The sequence below is a fragment of the Artibeus jamaicensis genome, unplaced genomic scaffold (assembly GCF_021234435.1).
Source record: "Artibeus jamaicensis isolate MK-2021 breed Jamaican fruit bat unplaced genomic scaffold, CSHL_Jam_final scaffold_286, whole genome shotgun sequence".
NCBI classification, from domain to species: domain Eukaryota; kingdom Metazoa; phylum Chordata; class Mammalia; order Chiroptera; family Phyllostomidae; genus Artibeus; species Artibeus jamaicensis.
This window is the reverse complement of record NW_026522034.1, coordinates 3,782,861-3,809,536: the sequence shown is the minus strand read 5'-3', so window position 1 is coordinate 3,809,536 and position 26,676 is coordinate 3,782,861. Positions and strand designations below refer to the sequence as shown.

At 54.0% G+C, this 26,676-nt stretch overlaps 2 protein-coding genes across 2 annotated transcripts in view; one reads left to right on the top strand and one right to left on the bottom strand.

Annotated features, from left to right (window-relative positions):
• STRA6 (signaling receptor and transporter of retinol STRA6) overlaps positions 1 to 1,344 on the bottom strand; it is a 40,211-nt gene extending 38,867 nt beyond the window's left edge. Inside the window, exon 1 of the mRNA XM_037134546.2 lies at positions 1,200 to 1,344. The gene's annotated coding sequence lies outside the window, so the exon portion shown is untranslated. The remainder of the gene's footprint in view (positions 1 to 1,199) is intronic.
• The window catches only part of CCDC33 (coiled-coil domain containing 33), a 117,681-nt gene that overhangs the window by 4,890 nt on the left and 86,115 nt on the right, over positions 1 to 26,676 (top strand). The window contains exons 3-5 of the mRNA XM_037134513.2: positions 24,874 to 24,926; positions 25,014 to 25,022; positions 25,530 to 25,693. Of these exons, the coding sequence (XP_036990408.2) occupies positions 24,874 to 24,926; positions 25,014 to 25,022; positions 25,530 to 25,693 (226 nt within the window). The remainder of the gene's footprint in view (positions 1 to 24,873; positions 24,927 to 25,013; positions 25,023 to 25,529; positions 25,694 to 26,676) is intronic.

Below are 26,676 nucleotides of genomic sequence, written 5' to 3'. Positions count from 1 at the left end.
AGAGGAGCCAAGTTCAGCCTATTTAATTCAAGGCCAGGAATAGACTTCTAGGTTCCAGATGCAAATGCACAAGCCCAAGGACACCTCTTCCAGGAAGCTTTCTCTGCACTGATTTTTTTTTTCCCCTTCCAAACCATCCTGTCCTGTCTGTCAGCTATTTCAACTATCAAATCTGGTTGAGAATTTTATTTTAAGCTCACAAATTGTGCTTCAACTTGTGTCATTTTTTAAAACCAGAACTCCCAGTGGTCATGAGATGAGGATGGGGCAAGGGTGGAGCAAGGGGCAGAGGGCAGGGGGATTAGGAATGCAATGATCCAGAATGAGTCTGAGTCGGGAGCAGGAGACAGAATTCATTGTGAGTTCCAGGGACTGACTTTGAATCTGAATCATGTTGCTTCTTAGCCACGGCCCACAGCTTACATAGCTCTAAATAGCCATGCCAGTGCTGGTCACAGCCTTTCCTAAATCCTGGAGACTCTACTGGGGCAATCAATTCTCCTGAGCTAACTTTTTATGGACAATGAACACCTACCCATCTCCAGTCCCCAACTGCCCGTGTGTGTGTGTGTGTGTGTGTGTGTGTGTGTGTGTGTGTGTGTGTTGGGTAGAGGAAGGTGGTAAAGGCTATATCCCCCATGACTTTTTCTGGCAGCACACTCACAGACGCCAGCATAAGGTCACACACTCAGCCCCAGGCCCACCAATGAGGGTACTGGGTCATGCAGGCCGGAGCTGCCGAGGGAAGCTTACCGTGCACAGGAGAGAACCAGCTCCGGTTTCTCCGCCAGCCACACTGAGTGCTTAGCGGCTTCCTTTTGGGCAGAGCTCTACCAGATCAACCCTGTCCATGATGCTCCTTCCTTTTCCTCTCAGCAAGGTTGAGACTTACCTGGCTACCCGCCCCCCCACCACCACCACATCCCCTCAGGCCCTCCTCCACGGGTGAGAGGGAGTTCACCTAACCACAGTGTGGGTGGCCTGTCCAGTGCTGGGCAAAGTGGCTCCCTGAGTCTGAGGGAAGCAGCAAGGGCCTGGCCAAGTCTGCCTGCTTGGCCAGCTGGGGAGACTCCCACTCAACTCTTCTAAGACCATATGAGACCGCCTGGGAAGTTGGGGTACAGGGGGGAAGCCACAGGAGCCTTGGGCCTGGAACAGCAGGGCCTCAGGGGCCACATTTCCCCTGGCACCTCACTTACCTCTCTTAGATATCCTGAAGGTTTAAAGGCAACCTCCCACAAGCAGAGCTATTTCAGAGGGAATCTTTGGGCTGGAAATCCCAGTGATGAAACTTCTGGAAACATGAACTTAAAAATTCCTCGCTCGTAGCTCTGGGAGCCAGCCTGGAGGCTCCTTCACCTTGGCCCCGAGCTCCCTCCCACACAGAAGAGGAGCAGAGAGGGAGGAAGAGGGGGTGTGGTGGGCTCCTCCCCCATTCCCTCTGGCGCTTACCTCTTCCAAACAATCGCACTTTTGTTTCACAGGAACGAATCTGTTCCCCAGGAGTCTTTTAAATGACGCTTTCAAGGGTCTTTTATATTCTTTCCATTTAAAATACCTTTTTTTAACCCTGGGGGGGGAGGGAAGAAAAAGCTTATAAAGCAATCACCGAAGGCTGAGCACTAGGCTGTAAGCCTGTGGATTCCGATTGTCGCTTTGGCACCAACAGGCTTGGGCTTTCATTACGGAGAAGTGTAGGGAAACGTAGCAGTCAGAGGCTTGCTTGGCACCCCTCTACCCTGTCCCTAAACCTCTTTCTCTGAGTCTTTCTCCCTTTGTTCCCTCCCTCCCTCTCCTGCTACTGCTCCCAACCCTCCGATTAGGTAGGTCCCTAGTCCGGCCGGAGCCCCAGGTCTGCACCCGCCCAGCCCCAGGCATCCCTCTGCCTTGGGGCCAGCGCGCTCCAGGTCTTCCCTCCCCTCCCTCTTTGCTCTGCTTTTAAATTCATTATGCCTTTTATTGTTTCCTATTGCAGACACTATTTCTATTGCCCTGGAGGCTGGACTGGTGCAATCAGAGAAAGTCACACCACGTGGATTTTGTTAACTTTACTGCCCGGTTGGCCTGGGGGTGGGGGCGGGGAGCTGGGCACCTCTTTGCTTAGACCCCTTCACCTCCGACTCTTGTGTCGCCGCCCCTCGGCAGCCCCCTCCCCTGTCATGGTGGAGGGGAGTGCCCCTGACTCATTTCGCTCGTGAGGTAAAAGAGGTGGTGGAAGGCGATGCTTGAATTGCTGACAGCAAAGTGGTGAGAGGTGCGAAAGGTGAGCACAGGTTAGACCAAGACTGCTGGCCCCCCGCCCAGGCCCTCTGCTCTGAGCCCTCAGTGTCAACCCTCCTCCTCCTTTCCTGTGTTCCATCAAATGCAAAGGATATGAACAGGTCGGCTCCTCCTTGCCAATGAGGCAGTTTTATGGGCTTTAGAAAAACACTCCAATTGTTCCCTCAATTACTGAGCGGATTGAATATATTAATCTCTGTCTTAACTGACTGAAAATGTTGGCTGCCGCCCCTCCCCCAGCCACCAGCGCCCCTCCACCAGCACACGCCAGGGAGTGACTCCCAGCCCCTCCCCTCTCCCTCCAGCCCAGAGCAGGTCAGCCGGGGTCCAGGCAGCATGCTTTTGCTGTGCCTAACACACACACACACACACACACACACACACACACACACACACTCATGGCGGGCGGACAGCTGCTTTACGTTTCTCTATCAATTTTCATTGATTTTCTCCTTTGCTGCTATTTGGAAGAGCCCCTTCCTTCAGAAAACTCCATCATGGGGGGCAACGGTGGTGGGGGGGGCAGGAAAGGGACTGCAGGTGGCTCCCCCTTTGGCTTCTGTGACAACTGCCTCCAGCTTAAACACACTCTGCCCCAGGCAGCTGAGCCCTGTTAAAAGCTACCTGAGGTTTCCCTTTGAAGCTCTATTTTCTTTTATTTCAGGGGAACAAAGGCCCTGTCGGGGTGTTCCAGAGAGGCTGTCACCAGCCCAGGGAAGGGTGTAGCCCTGTCAGTGTGGCAGAGAGCTGAGGCTGGCAGGAGAGGCAAGGCTGGCCGGTGCAGGCCCCCAGGAGGGCAGGTGGGGGGCGTGGCCTGCCCCTTCAGGAAGAGAAAAGGCCACCATGCCCAAAAGTACCACAGCTACCTGCCCTGCAGGCCTCCTGCTGTCCCCTCTTTTTCCTCAATGGCCCTGAAAGGCTTTCTGCCCTCAGGGGCCTCTGAAGGAGGCATCAGAGGTTTCCGGGCCTAGAGGGTAAGACCTGAAAATACATCAGTTGTTCAGCGAGAAGTCCCATATTGTTGATGCCTGTCCAAGCCTGTCCTTTCACCCCCACTTTGCCTGATTTCCAAGTCATCTACATATAACTTTGGGGTCCTTTCAGGGTCAGTGTAGGTGCCTGGAGCTCAGCAGGTAGAGGATACTTAAGCTTTAGGATTCAACCAGCTTACATCAAGAGGCAGGTGCACTGGGGTCGGGTGGGTCTGGGTACACCATTTTCTTATTTAGTAGCCGTGTGACCTTGAGCAGGTTGGGTGACCTCCTTCAGCCTCCACTTCCCCACCTGTACCACAGAGCTATCTCTGAGTCCCCTATTGCCAGGAGGATGGAATGAGCCGGCTCCGGACAGCCCTGCCCTGCAGGAAGCGTTCGATAATGCTCGCCGTTCTAGGAGGGAGTTGGGGCATCTACACTGGGCAAAGCAAGTGAGTCTGGGCCTCAGTTTCTGCGTCAAAACAGTGTTGTTCCCTCTTGCCTCGTGGGCCTCCCAGGGGAGGTCTATTGAGAACTTGTGAGCCCCACTGTCTCTGGGGCTCAGGGCCAGGTTGCAGGTGGGGAAGCCTGGCCCAGTCTGGATGCTCGTCTGGGAAGAGGCCCTGTTAGCAGATTTTTGTGACTGAGCATACCAGATGGCCCTGCTGCCCCTCCCCGGCTGCCTTCCCCATCCCACTCCCACTTCCTGGAGGCCCTGTGTGTGTGAATGTGTGAAGTCTGGGTGGTAAGAGAGATGGGGAGAAAGAGGGCACCCTATCTGCAGTCCTTTCGGCCAGCCCAGGCCTGGCACCAATGAGCAGCCGATGGGTTCCAGGGGAGGGACCGTGGTGGCCTTCTCATGTCCACAAATTACCTTCTGGGTGAAAGAAGGAGGAAGAAGGGGCAGGAGGGTCCAGCTTTCATGGCCCTTTAGGTCATCTCTCTCTTTTTCTTCCTCTGGAAGGTGGTTGTGCCCCAACAGACACTCCAGAACACAGCCACAACACACAGGGACACACACATGTGGGTATACAAATACCTACTATTATCGGAGAAATTCTGGTTATTCTCGCTGACACAGTGAAGAATTACAGATCAGCAAGCCCTATTAGCATATGCACAAAGTTTATGAGTGCTAAGTTCTAATGGGAGAGCAAACACAAGGGGGGCAAGAGCAGGAGTAACAAAAGCAGGGTGGCCAGAAGCTGGGTGGCCAGAACCCAGGTGGCCAGGGGCCCTCTGGCCAGAGGCCCAGTGACCAAGTCCTACCCACCCCATACCTCCCGCCCCCACACCTTGTGGCAAAAAGAGCCCAGAGATGAGAGAGTCCTTTGTTCTGAGGACTTACATAGTTGGAGGGGTGGGGGTGAAGAAGTTACATATTGATTGACGGGTAAAAGTGGTGCCAGCTTTCCCAGGGAGCTGTGACTACGTGGGTATGTGTGGGGGTCTGTTAGCTGGAATCCTTATCTTACTCTAGACTCCATTTGTTCATTTTGCATACATGATGGGAGGCAGGCAGTTAACCAAAGTTGTTTCACAGGCTTTTTCTTTGGGCACTATAGACCCTCCCCTTTCTCCCCCTTCCAGACCTTGGGATGAATACACAGTCTCAAGGTTTTCCTTCCCCAGTTAGTGGAGACGATACACACAGACTTTCGAGGGCCTCCCCCTACACTATCTTACTGTTCGGAATACCTGGCAGCCTTACCCAACCAGACTCAGGACGACTGGGTCAGTGAGTTGGACATGTCTTCCTTTGCTTTTAGCCTCCCATATTAAGTTCTTTGTTAGATTGCAATGGTGAGGGCCCTGCCTTTATTTCCCCTCTGGCCGCTCATTCCTGGCTGCTACCTAAGTGCTAAAAGATGTTGCCTGGCAACCAGGACTCCAGCTGCAGGCTAGCGAAAGCAGTGTGGTGTCAGAGCTCTTCTTCTGCTATCTCCTGCAGGGCTACCACATCCTGGGTGTGCAGAGACACCCCCCATCACAAAAATAGATTTACACTGACTCACTGATGGACATATGGGGGTGCACACCCACCCACACGCAGGCCCACACCTCCCCAGGGCCCCCCTGGCCCTCTGGCCTCCTGGCTTCATCCCTGTACACATCCCCCAAATGTAGCCTCTACCAGAAGAGAAAGAGGTTCCAGTGATGTGGCATGTGTGATGTATGAGGTGAAATTAAAACTCCCTGCTAAACCAATTCTTTAATCATTGATCTTTAATAAAACTCTGAGAGCAGATAGAAGCAGGCAGCAGGGAAGGGAGCCTGGGAGCACCCAGTCAGCCCGGCCCGGCCCTAATGAGGGGTTGACCTGTCGGGAGCCAGCGGACACACCCACACCTGGGCCTGGACCAGCTTCCCAGAGCACCTGGGCTCAGGAGCAGCTGATAAGTGGGGGATACCCCTACTCCACCTAGATCAGACAGCCTGCCATGGGGTCCCACAGGTGGTCGTCATCCATCCATCCATCCATCCATCCACACACTTCCTCAGCACTAAACCAGGCAGCTATATCCCCCAGCCCTTGGGAAGCTGTCAGGCTGGGTAGGGAGAGGAAGTAGGAGAAGTTGGAAGGCAATAACTTTCCAAGCTGATTGCGAGGGCTGGGGAGACGAGATGAGCATGAGCGGTCATCAAGGACTCCATTGGCTGTAGAAACACCAGTTCAAAAGACATTGGTTTAGGACCTCATTGCACAGTTGTGTTAGAGCTGTGTGACTTGGAGCAAATCACCAAACTCCCTGGGCCTCAAGTTCCTCCTCTGTGCACTGGGCAGGGCAGCGTCTCCTGACAGGGAAGTGGAGAGCCTCGGCTGGGCAAGAGGCTAGGAAGTTGCTCAGTTCATTAAAACCCATCAGGATATCTGACCCCTGCCTTGAAGAACAGGTAGGGTCCCGGGAGAGACTGAGGAGAGGGGTGTTCAGGTGGAGAGGACTGTGTGACAGAGGCATGCACGCAAGCCCGGGAGGGGTTTGAGGGAACAGCAGGCAGGGAGAAAGGATGAGGTGTGGAGAGTGTGTTTGCGGGTGAGGAGCTGCAGGGGAGGCCCAGGGAATGGAGGGAGGTGCCAGCTCCCAGCTCTGAGCACTCTGCTTCCCATATTTGCCCAGACTGCTCTCAGCCAGGCTGGTGAAGGAGGAACAAGTTATTGGAGCGTCGTGTGGGTCCTGGGAGCAGGTCAGGGAAGCCTGGAAGGTGTCCATTTTCTGAGGCAGGACATAAGCCCGGGGCAGAGGTGAACAGCTTCGCCTTGAGTCAGTAGCAAAGCCAGGTTGGAATGGAGGTCTCTGCTATATAGATTGTTTTTTCTGATAAGGTATCAATACAGAGGTGAGGATAACTCAGTAGTGTTTCCCAGGGAGACTCCTATTTTAATGGGCTTTCTAGGCCATATGGCAGGATCATGGGGAAGCGGTTTGGGGGGACAGATTTCTGCCTGGTGGCCTCATATCACACCAAGTCCAGCTAAGACAGATCACTCAGCATTAAGCTGACCCTAACAAATAGTGCTCATTGTCCTGTCTGCTTTGGGATGGGATTGGAGCCGTCAGGGACTCAGAGTCAGTGCCCAGGCCAACCTCCTGGCCCACTGGAGTAGGCTGGGGATAATGAGAGAGAAAGTGTTGCATAAGTAGCCCTAGAATTAAGCCCTTGCCCAGCTTGAGGAGTAAGAGTGAGTTACAGCCAAGAAGGTCCAGTGAATAAATATGGGCTTCGGCTTGAATTCAGATCCCTGCTCTGCCTCATACCAGGTGCTCCTGAGCATCACTTCACTTCTCTGACCTTCTGTTTTCTCCTCAATAAAATGGGAATAATGATGCCTATTTTGCAGTGTCGTTGTGAGGGATAAATAATATGCTAGCCTGACTGTAGTCCAGGAGCCCTTCCTGGAGGAGGGGGGATTCCAAAGACTCCCAGGATACAGCCACACTGGAAGGCACCATGGATTCAGCCGGGGAGGTGACACTCGGGGAGTGGGACACACTTTCCCACCCATACCCTTCCTGCAGGGTGGGTATTGATTCTTCCATTCAAGAAGTGTTTGTTAAGCCCAGACTGTGCCAGTCCTGGCCTCTCAGAGCTCTCAGGAAGACAGACGGCACAGCAATACCGCTGTGGTCATTAGACGTCAGAGGGGTGGCCGTTTAGGCCTGGCCCATGCTCTGCCACCTCCCGGCTGTGGGACTTCACCTCCCTGTGTCCCCCTTTCTTCATCTATATAACGGCAGTAATGGCAGCACCCCCACGACAGAATCATAGAATTGAGTGTGTAGTAAATTTGAAGATCATACCAACACTCACAAAACATTAACTATGATTATCATGCCGGGTGGACAGCAGCTTGCCACATAGACAAGGTTTGGAAGCCTGCGTTCCAGGCAGAGGTAACAGCTTAGGCAAAGGCCCAGAGGCTCGTGAGAGAGAGGTACAGGGTGGTGAGTATGGGGACAGGTGAGAGGTAAGGGATTGGGGGAGGTGAACAATATACTATTACTGAAAGGACCCCCCTTTCTCTGGGGGTCCCCCCCACCTACTAGGTTTATCTTGCCTGCCACCAGGGAGAGATGTCTCTCAATGCCAGAGATTGGTAAAAAGGAAAGGAATTACTTACTTAAAAGCTACACAGATTTAGAGTAGTGACTTAATGTCTTCATTAAAATACTAAAGTCCTTTAGAATACCCGCAGGTGCACACAGTCCTTCCTTGTCCCCCTGCCCAGTCCAGGGTACCGTATCTCAGGAAAAGAAGTAGAAGTTCATGATCCGGGCCCCCCACACCATCAGCTGTGTCGCCGCCACCATCTCCAGTTAATCCAAAGCCATGTGGCACCTTTCCCTGGCCCACCAGCAAGAGTCCTTTCACCCCTTTTCTTCCAGGCAAAGTCTCTCCTGCTTCCTAAGCCACATGGCAAAAGGGAGCACCCCAAAGCTGAGTGGTCCTGAGTCTTGCCAAAGCTGCAGGGTCCCCACTTTGTCAAAGCCATATGGTTCTCTCTTGCATGGTTGCTGTGCCTGGGTTTTAAATGCCCCACAGCAATCCTCCTCTGCAGCCCCATTTCCGACTCCTCCCACAATCAGTTACACCTGCCAGCATTCCTGTATCCTTCCAGCTTTCCTGGGCTGCCATCGTGAGTCTGGGCAGGTGTGGCCCCATGGCATGGAGCCAATCTTGTCCAACCTCTCATGCAGGTGCTGTAACCAAAAGGAGTTGCCTCCCAGTTACATCTTGGGTGGAAGTCACTTCCATCCCCCTGTCTCAAAGCTTGGCAGCAGCTATTTAACATATCCATGAAACCAGTTAAAGCTTATAGACATGTTAAATGACCATGCCAGAGGTTAGCTGCAAAGCTGTTGCTGTACAAGACAACTTTCAATGGCTCTGCTCCATGTGTCCCATCCTCCAGCTCAGACTGGTGGGGGTGAGGACATCATATATATATTTTTTTCTAATATTTCCTGGACACCTTGAGTTCTGGACCCCATTACACATCCCTATTTGGGACGCCCTCTTGGCTGTACCCTGTGACGAGGCCATGGGGGTACACCTGGGAGAGACAGGCCTGAGCCTGCCCCAACCCTCACCCCAGCAGGAAGCCTAGACCTTGAATCACAGTTGGGAGGCAGCGAGGGCCAAGCAGAGCTGCAGTCTTCAGGGTGGGCATGGAGGGAGAAGTGGATATTATTTTAATCTTCCTCTTAAAGCGTAATTGCTTTTTGTCAGCGGGTGTTCTGGGAGATGCCTCCCCACGAGATTGCTTTCCAGGCCCCTCTCCTCCAGGAGACAGGCAGGCCCAGGCCAGCTCGGTGCTGCATTAATACGCTGCAAATGTGATTTCATGGCCTCAGATGAGATTAGGGCCAGAGGCTCTGCTTTCCGGCAGAGATGAGGGCAGCAGTGTGGGGCGGGCAAGGGGCCGAGCCCAGCAAGGAATCTGAGGGAGGGATCAGGCATCCAGGCCTGAGGGCACAGCTTCCTGTAACTGGAGCCCCCAGGACCTGCGGGCTCCTCCCAGCTCCAGAGCCAAGCCCGAGGCCCTGTCTGGGGAATGGGGTGCTCTGGGCTGTCTCCCTGACCCCCACACTCCCCAGGAGAGACCTCAGGAAAGAGAGGGCTGAGGTTATAAAGCAGCCTATGCCATGGGTCCAAAGCTTGGCTCCTCTGCTTCTGCCTCTTTCTTCTCATCTGTAAAATGGGAACTACAGCAGTACCTACCTCTATGTGATCGTGAGGACCGAGTTAACATATGTCAAATGCATAACAGTCCAGACTGATGTAAATACCTGGCACATAACAGGTATTTGTTCATTGTTACCTTCTATCATGAGGTGCCCTAAAAGTGAGGAGAGGGCCCCCGATGGCTTGGACTCTAGAGAATGGAAGGCTATTCAGGAAGCAGGCATCACTGTCCCGGGCTGAAGTAGGGCACCTGCGGTATAGCAAGGAGCAGGGCATCTGATGCGAGTGCCACGCCTCACTCGCCCAGTGAGCACCCACCTGGCACTGACTGCGCCAGGCAACAGCCCTGCCTGAAGGAGACAGACACACTTTTCTCTCCCAGGAAAGTCAAAGATTGGTCATGAGCTAGGGCAGGGAGAGGCCCGAGGGGGCTGTGGACCCGGTGCCCCTGGGTGGGGTGCAGGCAGGAGGGATGGTTTCAGGGAAGCTTTGCCAGTTGCCCCATTTGTGTCTTGAGGAAGCATCATGGATTAATTATTATGGCCAGCAGAGGGAGGACAGTCCAGACTGATGCAACAGCATATGTAAAGGCCAGAGGCTAGAGAGACCAGAGCCGTCCAGGGGACCGCAGGTGTTGGACTGTGGCTGAAGGGTGGGTGTGAGGCAGGAATCAGCTGCAAAAAGGCTGGAGGGACTGGATGAGCAGACCATGAGGCCTGCAGGAGTCTCCTGGGAGCAGTGGGGCCCTACTGAAGTGTTTACTGAAGCACAGGAGTGACTGGGTCAGATTTACGGGTTGAAAGCATAGAGGTAAGGGAACTGGGGAGCCTACTGTCCCCCCAGGCCCTTCTGCCCTGAGCAGAGCCCCCCACTCCACCTCGGCAGGGTGCTGCTTCTACCACCACCACCACCCCAGGGAGGCATGGGTGGGGGGCTTTCCCTGCTTACCCCTTTATTCAGACCCCTGTTAATGTTATTGATTTTGTAGAAGAAAAATACCTGAAAGCCACGTTGCATCTTTAGCAAAGTGATTCATGACATGACAATGAGACCTGGGCTTCGTGCCTCAAACGAGAACTCTGGTTACCAAAGGCTGAGAGGACTCCTTCAACCCGGTGATCAATGGCTGTGCCTGCTGAGCAAATAAGTGGATGTGCTGTCAGCCAACAGGGAAAACAGTGTGTCCATAGTCACCCCAAGCCTCCTGCTGCAAGGCTGGGTCGTAGGGGCTCCAGACGGGCACAAACTGGCACAAAGGTGGGAAGCTCATTTCGGTGCTGCATGCCACATGCCAGGTACCTGTTTTCTCACCTGATCCTCATGTCCCCAGCAGGTAGGGTTATTCTTGCTGCTTTGCAAATGAGAAATTGAGGCCCAAGGGGTCAAGGGACTTGCCCAGATGCTCTGAGAGGCACGGCGGAGCCAGGATTAAAGCTGGACCTGGCAGATGACAAGGAGTCATGCCATTTTGCTACCTGGAGTGGTGGTGCTGTGCCAGACTGGTCATTCCCAGGGACCCACGAGAACTAGGTTTCAAGGACAGGATCAGGACCATCAAGTCCAAAAGGCAAAATGTAGAGGCACATGCATATAGCCCAGAAGCCACCTCTGCACAGTGAGGGACCAAAGAAAGGTCAGAGGGGCAGCCCCCAGCACCTCTAGGACCTCACCTTGGCCCACTCAGCCCGCAGCCAGCCTGCATCCAAGGGGCTTGAGGGAACTGGAAGCAAGCTTCCATTAGTGATCCCAGTCATAGTTTCAGGGTGCATTGACCCCACTAAACAACTTGCCACCCATTTTTTAAATAGATTTTAGAGAAAGAAGAAGGAAGAAAGAGAGAGAGAGATCAGTTTTTTGTTTCACTGGCTGATTCTTACATGTGCCCTGATCAGGGATTAAATCTGATGCCTTGGTGCGAGCGAGACCAAGCTCCAAACGACCGAGCCCCCCAGCCAGGGTGCAACTTGCCACCTATTTGTGTAGAACAGGATGGCCTCCTCCATACACCCTGGCTCTGCCCCGGCTCACAGGGGCCTTGCCCAGTGGTGCCAGGTTCACCTCTGCGGTGTACTTCCCTCTCCAGTAACCCTTGTGTCCGTGCACTGCACTGCCACAGAGCCTCCCTCATTCAAAAGGCCAGGGCTTTTCACCTGTGCACTTGACCTTTTCCATGTTGCCCCAGTTTCAGAGGTGAAGAAGGAGAGGTGTGATTCCTTCCCCTGGAATTAAAGAAAAGAGCAATATGCTTTGGTGGTTGTGATCACGGTCTTTGGAGCCAGCAGACCTGGACTCAAATCCCAACTCTATCATTTCAGAGGTTTCCTTTCATTGCTCAGAACATCTATTTCTTCATCTTAAAGGAGAAACAACAATAAGTCCTGCTGGGGAGCAGGAATGTGAGGATTAAGCGAGACTTCAGTTAATCTCTGGGTGAGTGCCTAACACATAGTTAGTGCTGGCTACATGCTAGCGGGTGTGAAAGTGCTGGTGGCAGTGGTGACAGCAGCTGCCAGGAGAGCTCAGGCCCACGGGGAGGGCTCATACAGCAGGTGTGTCAGTCAGGGGCCAGGTAGGAAGAAGGTGGCATTCAAATTTGACCTGGCTGGTGTGGCTCAGTGGATTGAGCGCCGGCCTGTGAACCAAAGGGTCGCTGATTCAATTCCCAGTCAGGGCACATGCCTGGGTTGCGGGCCAGGTCCTGGTGGGGGGCATGCAAGAGGCAACTTCACATTAATGTCTCTCTCCCTCCCTTCCCCTCTGTCTAAAAATAAATTAATAAATACATAAAATCTTTAAGAAAACAAACTTGGTCATTTGAAGGGAGTTTAATAGAGGGACTCTGCAGAGCGGAGGGTGAGGTCTAGGGAAAACAAGAGGAAGAGTGTCATATCCGGGGGGCTAACAGGAGGAACTTTCACCACCCCAGGGCTGAACAGGCACAAGGAGGAATGACAACCAGAAGCCCAGGAGCAGCTGCATGGAGAGCTCTGCTGGTCGGGCAGGGGAGCCTTGGGTAGAGGGGCCAGCCAACTCTGAGAACCAGCCAGGACGGAGCCTCCCAGATCCCTGCTGGCTTTTCTGTAAACCCCGCCCAACCAGAGCCCACTGATTTTGGCTCTGGTCAGCCTGCTGGGACCCAGAGATAGGTAGAGAAGAGGGAGAATGACCTGCAGGGCAAAATGGGAGACGCCCAGCACCGTGGGTGAGAGGAGATGAGAGCTGTACCCTGCAGCTACACTCACTGTTCACCCATATGAACACTCAGGTGAAGCAGTCAGTCCTAGGCTGCTGTTTGGTGTGAGAGGGGCTCAGGACGGGAAGGAGGGCAGGTGGGAGGGGGCAAAACCACAGAGACAGGGGCTTAAAGTGCCCCCTGCACTCACTCCCCAGGCAGAGCTCCGGCAGCAATGCCTTTAGCTCAGACTCAGCCCAGCCTCAAGGGGTAGGGTGTGAACTGGGCGGCCCACTGGAAGCATAACTGAAGCGCAAGGCAGAGCCAGCTTCCCAGATCTCTCTAGAAACTTCCAGGTGGAGCTTTACAGCTGATGTGAGGTCAGAGCAGCTCTGAAGTTCCTGGCCAGGCAGGCTGTGTACTCACTGCTGTCGTCAGAGTTGGGGACTTTCCTTGAAGCCTGCCATCCTCTGACCAACAAGTGAGCACGTGCTGTAAACACCCCTGGGACTGAGGGGAAATGGCATCAGGAGCACGGAGACACCTCCCAAGACAGGGGTCCCCATCCCCCAGGCCGTGGACCAGTCCAGTCCATGACCTGTTAGGAACGAGGCCGTACAGTAGGAGGTAGGTGAGTGGCCAGCATGCTCCGGACCTATAACTTACACCTATTTGTTTTGTCAGATCGGCAATACTTCTATTTTATTGATGCACCACAGAATTTTAGTAATTAGTTTAATATGTATGCCGTGACATGAAAAGGTTGAAAATCACTAGTCAGACACTCTGCCTGTGTTGTTTGCTTTTTTGGCCCATTTCTGCTGTGAGAACCTGCCAAGTCCAAGGTTGCTTAGCAGGAAAAATCAAGCATTTTCAGAGCACTACCTGAACGTCAGTGCTAAGTGCTTTACCTGCTTTTGCTCATTCAGTCCTCAGAGCAGCACGAATTTCCCCACAGTATAAGGGAATCAAAGCTCAGAGAGGCTGTTCTGAGCCAAGATCACACATCCGTGAACTGCCATTTGCTACAAAAGTACACCAAGTTTCCTACCTTGTTCATCCCTTCCCTTTCCCAGAAGCCCAATTCAGCTGCCCAAAAGAAATGGAGAGAAAGTGACAGGGAAGTATGTGGAAATATGTGGGGGAGGGGCTGGAGAGCAGGGAGTTACCATTGTCCTGGAGAGCAGGACAGGACTAAGGGGGAAGGAAGGCTAGGTTTGTGGGCTCTGGAGACACACTTCCCTGGGACTTGCTGCAGGGAAAGTTAGGCCAAAGTGTAGCCAGGCAAACATGGGGCTCAGCCATGTGGCGCCTTGACACATGACCCAATATTTAGTGTTGAAGGAAACAGGTTTTTATCAACAGGTTCCAGCCTCGGGTGGGGCTGCTGAGAGCCCTTCTGCTTGAGCCCTCCTCTCACACGAGACCCAGCATTTCCCTTGCTGCCCAAAAGGCTATAAGCCAAAAGCATGCCCAGAAGTTCCCCTTAGCCTTACCTGTTCTTAAGCCAACTGTGCAAACAGACCTCCACGCCCTCTGAAATGTGCACGCGTGGGTTTCAGAGTCGCCATCCTCTCGCAGCCGCTCTCTCCTTCAGGGTCTGGGGTGCGCTGTCCTCAGCCCCCGTGTAATGGTTCAGGAAAGCATGTGCCACGTTACACTGGATCATGGCAGAGGCCAGGCAGGCACATGTCCAAAGAGAGGGGCTTCTCCATGCGTCCTTCGAAGAAGCAGGAATCTGCAGGTCAGCCTTCCCCGTCACGGCTCAGCTCCAAGCATCTCTCAAAAATCCAAGTGGCTAGGCGGGTCCCCACACAGCTCCATCAGCTCACGGTGGACTGGACCCCATCCTACACCTTTTCGTTAAAAAATATATATTTATTTATTTATTTTTAGAGAAAGGGAAAGGAAGGAGACAGAGAGGAAGAGAAACATTGATGTTCTAGAAACAGTTGCCTCTCACACGCCCCCAACTGGGGACCTGGCCTGCAACCCAGGCATGTGCCTTGACTGGGAATCGAACCAACAATTTTTCAGTTCACAGGCTGGCACTCAATCCACTGAGCCACACCAGCCAGGGCTCTTTTCAGATCGAATGGTTGCTGTTTCTCTTTCAGCGCACATGGCTTCTTCTTCTCCAAACTGCATGGCATCTCCTTACACACCAGACCTCACGGTGGACCGGACCCTGTCTCACGCCCTTTCAGACTTCACGGCTGCTTCCTCTCTCTCAGGCCGCATGGCTTCTTCCTCCTTCTTTCTCAGCCCGCCCTTATTTGAAATGCTTGGCCCAGAACTTCCTATGTGACGTCATGTCCAGCCCCTCCTACGGTATGCCACTTTTGCAGTTCCCCCGTACCTTTTACCTTCTTTTACCCGCCATCTTTAGTCGGGGCCAGAGTTCCTCATGACACGTGGACATCCTCGGTGGGCATCTGCCTCCCCTGTCTATGTCACAAGTCACTAGACGCTCTTAAAGTCACATATACCTTCCACTCTGGGTAGCAGCCCTCTCCATTCAAGAAAGGCACAGCTATTAACTTACCACTGTTATGCAAAGTATCTTAACCACCACTTCCCCCTTCCCCAACCAAATGTTTGGGGATTTTCTCCTATTTTCAGGGCCCCCCCTGTTACAGAACAGAGGTCCAAGGGGGGCAATATTTGGCCCACCCAGGGACACCGAAAACTGTTACAGAACAATACACCAGGGTCCGGACTCCAGAGGATGGTACACTAATACCGTCTGGACCACCCACTGGGCCCAATCATCAGTTGCCAATTGGAAAGATGTCTCTCAATGCCAGAGATTTGTGAAAAGGAAAGGAAAGGTTTATTTAAAGCTATACAGACTTAAAGTAATGACCTAACATCTTCATTAAGATATCAAAGTCCTGTAGGATATCCACCTAGGCACACAGCGCTCCCTTCTCCCCCTGCCCTAATTTGTGGTATCGTAACTCAGGAAAAGAGCACACATCTGTTTTCCAGGCCACTGGCACCATCGGCTGTGTCAACGTCCAGGCAGGATCTCTAATTACTCCAAAGCTATGTGGCACCTTCTCATGGTCCACTGGCAGAATTCTTTCTTCCTTCTTCCAGGCAAAGTCTCTCCTGCTTCCCAGGCCACACGGCCAAAGGGAGCACCCCAAAGTCATGAGGTCCTCTTCTACCAGAGCTGCAGGGGTCCCCACTCTGGCAAAGCTGCATGGTTCCCTCTTTACCTGGCCAAGAGGGGGTCCTCACTCTATCCAAAACCACATGGCTCTCTCTCTCTCTCAATGGCTCTCATGTCTGGGTTTAAATCCCCATGCCAATCTCCCTCTGTACCCCTATTTCTGACTTCTCCCACAGTCAGTTACGCCTGCCAGTATTTCTGTATTATTACAAGTTTACCGGGCTGCCATCGTGAGTCTGGGCAGGTATGGCCCCGTGTCCTGGAGCCAATCATCTCCAAGCTCCCACACAGGCGCTGTAACTCGGGGGACCCGCCCCACCCAGCTACATCTCAGGGGGAAATGACTCCATCCCCCTGGCTCCAAGCCTGGCCACAGCCATCCAACATATCCAAGTGACCCGCCAAAGGCTATAGATATGTTAAATGACCAGTCCATGGATCAGGTGCAAGGCTGTGGCTGTACAAAACAGCCCTGCATGTTCTTGCTCCATGTGTCCCTTTCCCCAACTCACACCTGTGCAGGAAGGGGTGAGGACATCCCATACATCTCTCCAATAATTCCTATATACCCTGAGCTCTGGACACCACCCCAAATCCCTCCCTGGGGCCCCCCTCTTGGCTGTACCCTGTATCACCCCCACCAACATGCTTTGCACCCTATTACAAAAATGGCTGCCTTCCCAGAAGCCAGGGAGAAAGCAGCACCCTTCTTCCCAAGAGCCAGCCTCAGACCCAGCAGCTGGCCACCCTCCTCTAACTGAGGGCTGTCTAAGGGCTGTGTGTAACTCCTGGGCCCACCACCTGAAGCAGCTACAAGTGCTTCCTCCTGAGGGAGAGGGTTGGGGGAGGAGGTTGTGAATCAATCCTTACCTGCTTCCCCTCAAAACCGGAATCTCCCTGAGTCATCAAAGCTTGGGGCTGGTCCCTGGGCAGGGGAGTGTCCATTTCCCCTAGACATTTGGGAGCAGACTCATTTCCCTTGGCTGGGGGAGGCAGAGCTCCCCTCCTGGGAGAGGGGAATGAGAAAGGTAGGGTAGTTGGGAGGCGGGAGAGCAGCTGGGGTTCACAGTGTTCTTAAAGCAGGAGAGCCGCACTCAGCCCCCAAGCCACCAGCCGTCTCACCGGTGAGGAGGAAGCAGTTCTGGGGGAAGGTTCGTGGAGCACAGGACCGGGTGTCCGAGGTAGGGGTCCATGGTCCAGAGAGCTGGGCAGCCAGCAAGGGAGGTGGTAGGAAGGCCGTCCTTCTAGTGACTGCTGACTGTGCAGGGCTTGCTGGCTGAGCTCTCTGGAGTCAGCCAGCCTGGAACCGGCCCCCTGAGTTATCTACTTCCCAGGCAGGGAGGCCAGCGGGCTGGGGACAGCCATGGCAGAAAGCTCAGATGCTACATAGGGCAGCGGAGTGACAGCCTGGAGCCAGGAGAGGCCCCAGAACAGGGGTGTCAAGCTCATTTTCACTGGGGGCCACATCAGCCTCATGGTTGCCTTCAAAGGGCCAAAGCAATCTTAGGACTGTATAAATGTAATTACTCCTTAACTGTTAAGGAATTGAAATGACGTACATTCAGCCCCTCGAAGGCAACCAAGAGGCTGATGTGGGCCCCTGGTGAAAGTGAGTCTGACACCCCTGCCCTGCAAGGCTGCTCAGGTGCCAGGAGGAGTGGTGGGGGCAGGGCAGGAGCCACAGTGACAAAGGCCAGACAGCTAGGGCACAGAACTAAGGACGTGAGGTGGCAGGAGCACTGGTATAGCCCTGAGAGTCACTACCTTCTTCAAGTTTGCCCCCCACTCACCCTACCGGGCTCCCCTGACCCTGCTGCGCTGGCCCCAACCTGCAGGAACTGGATGGCAACTGGTCCCCAGACCCCTAACCTGCCGCTGCAGCCTTCACAAAGGACAGGAAGGGGGCACTCTAGGGAGACGGAGGAGGGATCCACTGAGACCCTCTCTGTACAGGAAGGATGGTGACAGTGTGGCCCCGGAGCCAGGGGCAGGTACCTTTTCTTGCCTGGAAGGGAAGAAAATGGAATGGGCCTCCCAGCTTCCACCCCCAAATGTCTAGATAACTTTGGCAGGTCCTTCTGCTCTAACAAAGGTGAGGCCTCAGCCTGTCTGTCTAACCGGGCAGCACCACTCCCCGCTGCCTCTCCCTCTGCAGTGGTGCGGTAGAAAGAGAAGCGGAGGCTTCCTGCCTCCTGCTGCCAGGTGGGCCTGCTCCTGCTTCCCAAACCAAAGAAGATGGGAAGAACCCTGAACGCGGGGTCTAAGACGGCCTCCGCGTTCAGGCAGAAGAATGGGGCAGGCCACAGGGCTCTTCCAGACACCCCTCAACCCCACCCAGTGCCCCAAACCTCGCCTCTGCTGCTCCGAGATTCCTGCTCATCTTCAAGGGTCCACCTCAGACTCCGCTCACGGAGCAGGCCCCAGTGCAGGCCGACAGCCAGTCCGTCCTCCTCCTGCCCACTTACCACACTGGAGAGCACTTGGAACCAGACCTGGCACGTAGTAAGTGGTAAAGGATAAGAAGGGTTATCCTTGTAATAATTTCTTGTGGAACTCGTATTCAGATTGTCAATCATAAGCCTCAGTTCGCACCCTAGAAGTACTGTTGACCCATACATGGTCCTCTTTAGTTAGTTGTAATTTCTTTTCAATAATATAATGAACACCTATTAACTGACCACCCAATCTAAGAGGCATTACAATAAGAGACCTATTTATCCCCAACTGTCTCGCCCACCTTCCCATGCACACATACTCCAAGTAGAAACCATTCTCTTGAACTTTGTGTTTTTTTATTATTAAGCAAATGAAAGGCTATAGACACCCAAAGGAGAATGGCTGCAGATTCCTTAAGAAAAACAGCTGTTTCACGAACCAAGTTGCAACTTCTTTGGGGGCAGCGTCTCCTCCTCTCCTGCAGTGTTACCAGCAGGCGGCTGGGCACACAGAGTGTTGGTGAATCTTGATTAATGGGTCGCTTGGCGCCCAGGCCAGGAAAGATGAGGACTGAATGCAAAGTGCAGGCTTGATGCAGCTCCAGGGATAGGGAGCAGGGCTCTTCCTTTTTCCACCGCACCTGGGCAGGTGGTTGTGTGACTTCTGCCTCGCCCTATGACATCACACCTGTTGCCCTGGTGACCCAGCTGGGTGGAAAAGCTCACTGCTTTTCCAGGTCTGAGCAGAGAGGGCCACCCCTGGCTTTACATTCCCGGGGGTGCCAGGAGGGAGTGCCAGCTGTTGACCCCTGGCTGGCCATGGCCCAGATTCCCCACGACATCTCCAATCACAGTATGTCTGTCTAAGAAAGCTCCACACCCCTGCCCCCATCCACCCCGCCCCAACCCCCGTCTCACTCTCCCTTCCCTTCTCCCTGGCCAGGTCCCAGAGCCGGAGTATGGCACCCCCCACTGACACCCCACTCTGCTCACTGCCCCCAAAGACTGGAACCCAGGCCAGCCATCTGGGCAGGACTGATGCCTTATCCCCCCTCCCATCCCCCCACCAGGTCCTGGTCCCCGAGATTGTTAAATAAGACCAAATACTGCTGCCCTCAAAAGGATGGGCCGGACACAAAAAAAGGTGAGGCCTGGGGGCAGGGGACATGCACCGAGTGAACACAGCTCTCCCTTCAAGCCCTGTGCGCTTCTTCCTAAATCATGGCAGAAGCGTCTCTTCTCTGACTCAGTTTTCACAGCTGTGAAACGGGGACTGAGGTGACCTCTGGGACTCCTCAAGGTCAGGTGTCCTATATACTCTTGGGCCATGTGGGATCTGGAAGTGGCCTGCTCACAGGTGTTGTGCTCATAGGTGTTATCAAGCCCAGCTGCCCTCACCTGGAGGTTTCTGCCTGCCTCCTCATGACCCAGAGAGAGAGGCAGTTGAAATAGGTGTCTCGCCCTCCACAACCAGGAAAGGAGTTTCTGACTTCTTGGTGCTGGGATCGCAGAGGCTCGGAGAGCCCAAGGAGATGGCTCACCATCACCCTCATCCTCCGAGGTCTTCCAAGGGTTTCCCAGGCTGCTAGCCTGGCGGCGCCTACACTCCACTGTCCCACCCCTCACCCAGCCCCAGCCCCAGGTCACAGGGGCTCCAATACCTGGAAAGAAGGGATTTTATCTGTTTCCATCACTGCTGTATCCCCAGTACTCAAAATAGCGCCTGACACATAGTAGGTGTTTAATAAACAGCTGTAAGACAGCAGCACAACCCTGCCTAGACTAGAATCTCAGTGCAAATGAAGGGCAAACAGTTCCACGTCAGGGCTCCACTACCCTCTGCTAACTGGCAAAGCTCAGGCCGTGCCCTCGACTGTGCCACTTACCTACAGGGATGCTAGAGAGAGAGAGATGACCAAGGCCGCACAGGTACTTGGGAACACCCTCTTTGCAGTTACACTCTTAGAACTAATAAACCAAATAGCTAGGGGAGGTCGATACCCCAATGTGGTTTATACTTTCATATCCTTGACTTTGGGTCTGTGGTTCTGGGTGTCCTGTACTCACAGCTGACTCCTCTCTTTGCCTCCACCTCCCCCTTTAAGCCTCCTTCTGGTAAGTCACCCACTGGGGTCAAGCACCAGGCTGGCCTGACCTGAGGGCCCTAAGGTGCCAACTGGTTCCTGAAGCTCATTGCCACCTGCCCACTCCAGCTAGATCTGTGTGGGAGGAAGAGGGCCCTGAGGCGGAGTGGGCTTATTTGATTCATAGCTTTGGGAAACAGAATTCCTATAAGCGTGTTCAAAATGTGTATATAGTATTACATATTCATATTCATGTCTCTTTATTGTGGCAATGCTTATGGATTTCAGTAATCCCTGTGTATTAGGGATATTTATACATTTATATAAATCCCAAATGTTTTCTCCTGTTTATCTTTGTATTGTGGTGAATTTTGGACCATGGTAGAAGTTTGTATAATTTTTTAGTTATCACATCTACCAATTTTTCTCTTTATTTCTTTTTTTGTCATCCTTTTGAAAGCCTCTCTTGCTCCAAACTCCTAGTACCAGTGAGTACTGGCTACCCTGCTCATGAGCCTGAGGAGGTATCTGTACACCGTGGCCCAGAGAAAGCAGGTCACACCCAGAAAACGCTGGGGGGAGCAGAGCAGGGACAGGCGAGTGGGGGCAGACCGTCAGCCCCTTCCTGCTGCGCACGTGCGCTCAGTGGTGGGCCGTCCCCTCAGCCAGGAGGCTAGGAAAGAGCTGTCATGGCCACCAGGACTCCCAGATTTAGAGGCTGAAAAGCTGGAAGGAACACGAGGGGCCATTTTTAACTGAAAGCCCTTGTGATGCAGCTGGGGAAACTGAGACCTCTGCAGTCTAATAACTTGCCCAAACAACTAATCAGAGGAAGCCAGACCCCATGCCTCCCAGCCCAGTGCTCCCTCCTTTGGCCCCCGGCTTTCAGATGCAGGGCCCTTCTGGAGGTGGAACTGGGCTTCCTGACCTCCCAGATTGCTGGGACAGAGGGGTAGCAGGGAACAGGGTCTGGAAGGGTGGAGGAGTCTCCTCCCGTCAGCTCCCCACTGGGACTAATGTAAGTCCCAGCCCTGCAAGCTGAATGGATGGGCCATTAACTCCTTCACTGCTGGTCCATCTTCCTACTCCCACCCTTACCCTCCCCCCAGCACACATATACCAAAATAGGCAGCCCAAGTCCCTCGACATTAATCCTGGCTTATTGAGGGTAAGACCAACTGTCTGAGCGTAAGGCATTGGAATGAGCAACTTCTGAGCCTGCTGTGTGCCAGGCTCTGGCAGCGGAGCTGAAGAGGGCTGCTCTGCATGCTGACCAAACCCCAACCTGTGAATGCAGCCCACCACCTGCCCACCAGTGTCTACACCCCAGCAGCGTTGGGTAGTAAGTGCCCAGCTCTGCCGCCAGCCTCAGGGTATATTCAGGGTAAAGTGAACTGCCTCCCCAGGGTCCGTCTCACTCCCACAAATGGGTCTGCTTATCGTCCCACCTGCAACTCAGCACGTGCATTTTCTATTCCCTGATCATTTCTCCAATGCAGGCCCAGGAGGGTGGGGGTTCAAGAGGACACTCATTGGTCCTGATGCAGGGGAAGGCAAAAGGTTTGGCCCACTGACCCCCCTCAACCCCCTCGTGGTCTCCCACTTGGCCCCAGGCCTCCCTGGCCCTGGGCCCAGACTGTCCAGGGGCACGTCCCTGCAGTGTCACCAGAAGGCACCAGGCCGGCAGCTGGTCTCAAGCCCAGAAGTGAAGCACAAGCAGTTTCCTCCCAAACCCCTGCCAGGTGTACTTCCCCAGAAGGCTGTCCCACATGGGGAGGCACAGAGGGGGCAGAGGACGCAGAGGACAGAGAGGGGGTGGGCTCTGGGGCTGCCAGGTAGTCAGTGAGAACTCTTAGGCAAAAGCCATTCAGCTGGGCCCTCATACCTGGGGCCATAGGGTGTTTGCCATAGTCTCTGTGCCCTCACAGTCACCACTGGGGCCACCACTGAAGGCTGCACCTGGGAATCTGGGGGTGAGAGGGATGTTAGTTGCTTCTCCTGACATCATTTCTGGAACCTTAAGCTAATCACTGGAAAGACCTGCATTACAAACCATTCCAGATATACCCACTGAGCAGAAGGGAAAATTAAGGTCGTACAGAGTTGGGGGCAGAGCTGGGCTAAAACCTTGGTCTCTGGACACTCAGGCTGCTAGTCTTGCTTCTACACCACCAAACCAGGAGAGCCAACCTGCTGGGGAGTAAGCAGGATTGGGGCGGGGGCGTATGGAGTAGCAGTGAGGGTGGAACCTGGGAAAGGCAGCCTCTGGACTATGAGGGGAGAAGGCGGCTCTGTGACTGTTTCCTCCCCTCCCCCTTCCACCAGGCAGGTGTTCCTTCTGCTGACCTCCCTCCCCCTCCTCCACTGGCCTGGCAGAGGAATAGGGGGGAGGGGTAACTCAACACCTCTGCAGATGGTGAGAGGGCCTGCTGGGTCCTGAAGGAGGGGGCGGGGAAGTCAAGGGAAGGGGTCTCCCTGTAGGGCTGGCACTTCTGGGGCTAGGGATGGGGTTCTCACATCCTAATTAGTCATCTTGTTAGGCTAGGACACCAGCTTGTACCAGGAAGACCTTTCTGATGAGTCAGACCTGTAGGAAGTGAGGGAGCAAGGCACAGAAATGGTCATGTAGGGACGGGCAGGCCAGGCAGATAGGACAGCCAGGGAAACAGCTGTGAGAAACCACTAGGAGGCTAGTGTGACTTGAGCAAGTGGGCAAGGGGCCAAGGGATGAGGCGAGGTCAGTTCCTGGGCCAGAGCACCCAGGTCCTTACAGCACTGAGAGGCTTTGAGTGAAACGAGGAGCTACTGCAGGATTTTAGCAGAGGAGTGATGAACTCTGTTTGATATTGGTGAAGGTTTACTCTGGCTGTTCTGTGAGGTGGGCAGGGCAGAGGAGAGCCAGAGGGAAGCAAGAAAGCAATTAAGAGCTAAGTGCAGAAATCCAGTGTCTTGGACCGAAGTACTTGAAGTCGAGACAGAAGGGGTCAGATTCTAGACATGGTTTGAAGATAGTTCTGGCAGCACCTGCTGATGGAATTAGCGTCACACTCGGCTCAGATCTGTGGTCGCCCCATAGCATTGCTGTGAGAACCGAACGAAAGGGCAGCTTTCCTCTGCCTGGAGGCTGCCAGGATCCAGGAGCCACTGTGCCTAGGACTGATGCAGACTCTGGCTTGTGGGGTCTGTGACATTGTGGATGAGATATGAGAAATTCACATGGACTACCAAGTCGTGTAGAGGAAAAGGGACAGTGCAGCTTCCCTCTCAAGAGGAGAAAAGCCACGGCTCTTGCCTTAACAAGCTTTTATTACTTTTCTGGGCACGTTACATGATGGTCCTTATTTACTATGCACAGGCTCACTTTAGGTGATTACCTTTTACAGAAAACAAAGGAGAGGATGCCACTAATCATATCACAGAAAAAGGATATCTGCAAATGCAAAGGGAAGAGTGGTTGAACTGGTTACACTCATCCTTGGAAGGTTTAGCATGGATTTTAGGAAGTTAATTTAAAGATATGCAGTAAATGTTTTCTGCCTTAATTCAGGGTGAGGGAGTTTTAGCAAAAGCAAGTCTCATAGCAGCTTAGGTACAATGCAGGCCTGATTCCCCACAGGAGAACCTATCCGTGGGTGGGGGTCCTGTGCATCTCCGAGTGGGAGCTGGGCCCACACCATGCAGAACGGTCTCCTATATAGGACCCCCAGACTCAAGGTGGGAACAGGCAGTATGTGGGGAACCTGGGCCATCACATAGGAAGCAGGGTGGGGTCCAGGCAGGCTTGTCTGAGCCCTCACTGTCTGGTTGAAAAATGGCTGCCAGAGCACGACTGGCTTGGAGTTTAAACCCAGCTCTTCTGGCACTTATCAGGACAGAGCCAGGTACCCTCCCTGTTGGGGCTTTTGCCAGCTCATGGCCCACTCCAAACCAGGTCCTCCCTCAGTCTCCCCTCTATGTAATAGTTCATCATCCTCAATGGTCTCCACAGACCCTTCCCATCCTGAGGACTCCCCCACCCTTACCAGGGCCTGCCTGGAAATGCTGGCTTTGACAAGCTGAGCTTTCCTGATGAGAGAGACAGCTCTCAGTGGCCCCCTCAGGGCTCCATCTCCAACCTGAAAAGGTCTACAGTTCCTCTCCAAGGTCCAGGAGGGCCCCTCTGTAGCCCCTGACATCAGCGGTGCCAATTAATCAGCAGGAGGGACAAAGGGTGGGGTCATGTGTGTCAATGTCAATTCCAGGCACTGGGAGACAGTCAGTGGTTCAGTGCAGAGGGAAGACCAGGATACCCCAAGTCACAGAGGTCCCATGCCCACACCCTCCCCACCCCCGTGTATAACTCACTAAAAACACCCTGCCAGGCCCTGACTCCCTGAAGCACTCTGAGCCTGCCCTGGGCCTCCTGATGCTCCCTCCCCTTCTCACTCTGCTGTCTTAGCTCCAGTGTTCTGCTCCCCAGTTCATCTTCCCTGCTTCACCCATGCATGTTCTCCCAACCCTTTGAGGCCTCCTCTTCCCAGCTGCCTTCCCCGACTGCTCCCTGCCACAGCTTCTGCCTCCTCAGCAACTCTCATCGCCATGCTCCTTGGGGCCATGGCTCCACCAGCTATTGAGCTGGTGAGCCCCTGCACAAGAGCCTGCTTGGGGCAACCAGCCTAGGAGGCCATGTGTGGGCAGGTACCTCTCCCCTTCTCTGGGTTGCAGATGGATGAGGTATGTGGGACGGACACATTCATTCAGCTCGGTCAATGCATTAACTCCACGGATAAGTTTTGTAAACCGTGAAGTGCTGTAAACAGGTACCTGAGGTTAACTGGGATGAGGTTACGGAAGAAACAGAAGGACACTTGTTAGGACCTCAAAAGCAGGAGCGATTTGGAAATTACAGGCAAGGAGTACCTGCAAAAGTGAAGGCTTAGAGGTGGGACTGGACTTGAAAGGCGAAGTGGCCCATCTCATTCTGCAGGAAGTGATGGAGCCAGGACTAGAGGAGAGGCAAGAAGGAAATGGAGAGATGTGGGTTGTGGGACAGAGGTAGGGAGAAAATTAGGTCAAGGACAATTAACTGCCCTTTAGGAACTGTAGTTCTAGATTGGGTCGGGGAATGACAGAGGGAAACAGCCACTTGGAGGGGAGCTACAAAAGGACTGGAGTTACAGGGAGGTGGTAAGAGGAGATGACCGCACCAGAAGAGCCACTCAGCCCTGGCTCTCTCCACAGGTCGCCGAGGGCCCAGAGGACCCCCCAAACACCACCCAGACTGTGGAATCTGTCATCAGCCACCTGTCTCCCCCCAATAAGGAGACCATCACAGTCACTCTCCATGGAGCCACCAACCTCCCTGCTTGCAAGGATGGCTCTGAGCCGTGGCCCTACGTGGTAGTGTAAGTAGCTACCGAGAGTGGGGCAGGGCCTGCTGTCTTCTGGATCAGAAACCAAGGTGTGGGTATTTGGAAGAGGAGCACCCAAAGGTTCGAGGCTGGGACTGTGATACCCACAGGGAAAGTCAAGGGTGCATCACACAGGGGCTGGGGGCCCTGCAAATGTGAGGCCTGGCATCTTCCAGCTGCACAGACGCTGCTCGCTGGGGCTAGGGAAGGAAGGAAGGAAGGGCCACTCCTCGATGGACCCCACAGCATTTGGGGCAGGGCTTGGCCACAACCTGGCCTTAGGGGGCAGGGCCCCTGGATGCAGAGGCCTGGGCTAGGCTCAGCTGGGGTGGGGAGTGGTCAGAGGAAGAAGACCTGGGACCTGCCTCTCCCAGACTCTGGGTGCCCCGTCCCACCATGCCCAACCCTGGGGTAAGATACTAACCACAACCCTCCTCCTCCTCGGCTCCCACTGCACTCTAGTCATTTCTATCATGGGGATCTCCCTAGTTCTTGTCCTTTAATGCACCCCCACATCCCCCCTCCAGCCAGCTGCAGTCAGGGTACACACTTCTCACACCTGGTACCTGAGCAAGGCCTGCCATGCCATGTCTGCTGCCCATCTTAGGGACCTCGCTTCTCTCAGGGGGCACTGAAAGGCCACAGAGTCTCCAGCTAACCTCCTGTATGGATGCCGGTCAACTGCTCAGTCTTGATTGTAAAGCGCTGCGCACTGCTCCCTCCCAAGACACTGGGAGCCACCAGGGCCTCCCACTACCTCCCCACACCTCCCCTCCTGCACCCATAACAACATCACTCAGTACCTGCCTGCTTGGCTTTTCCCCATTTTCTTTTGAAGAGTGCCTGCCCCAGCTCTCTGCCCAGCACCTACTGAAATCCCACCTTCAAAGCTTTGTTCCTGATGCCTCTTCCTCCAAGTAAACACCTGAGTTGAGCTCTCTCTTCCCTGGAGCCCCGCAGCAGTGTCAACACTGTCA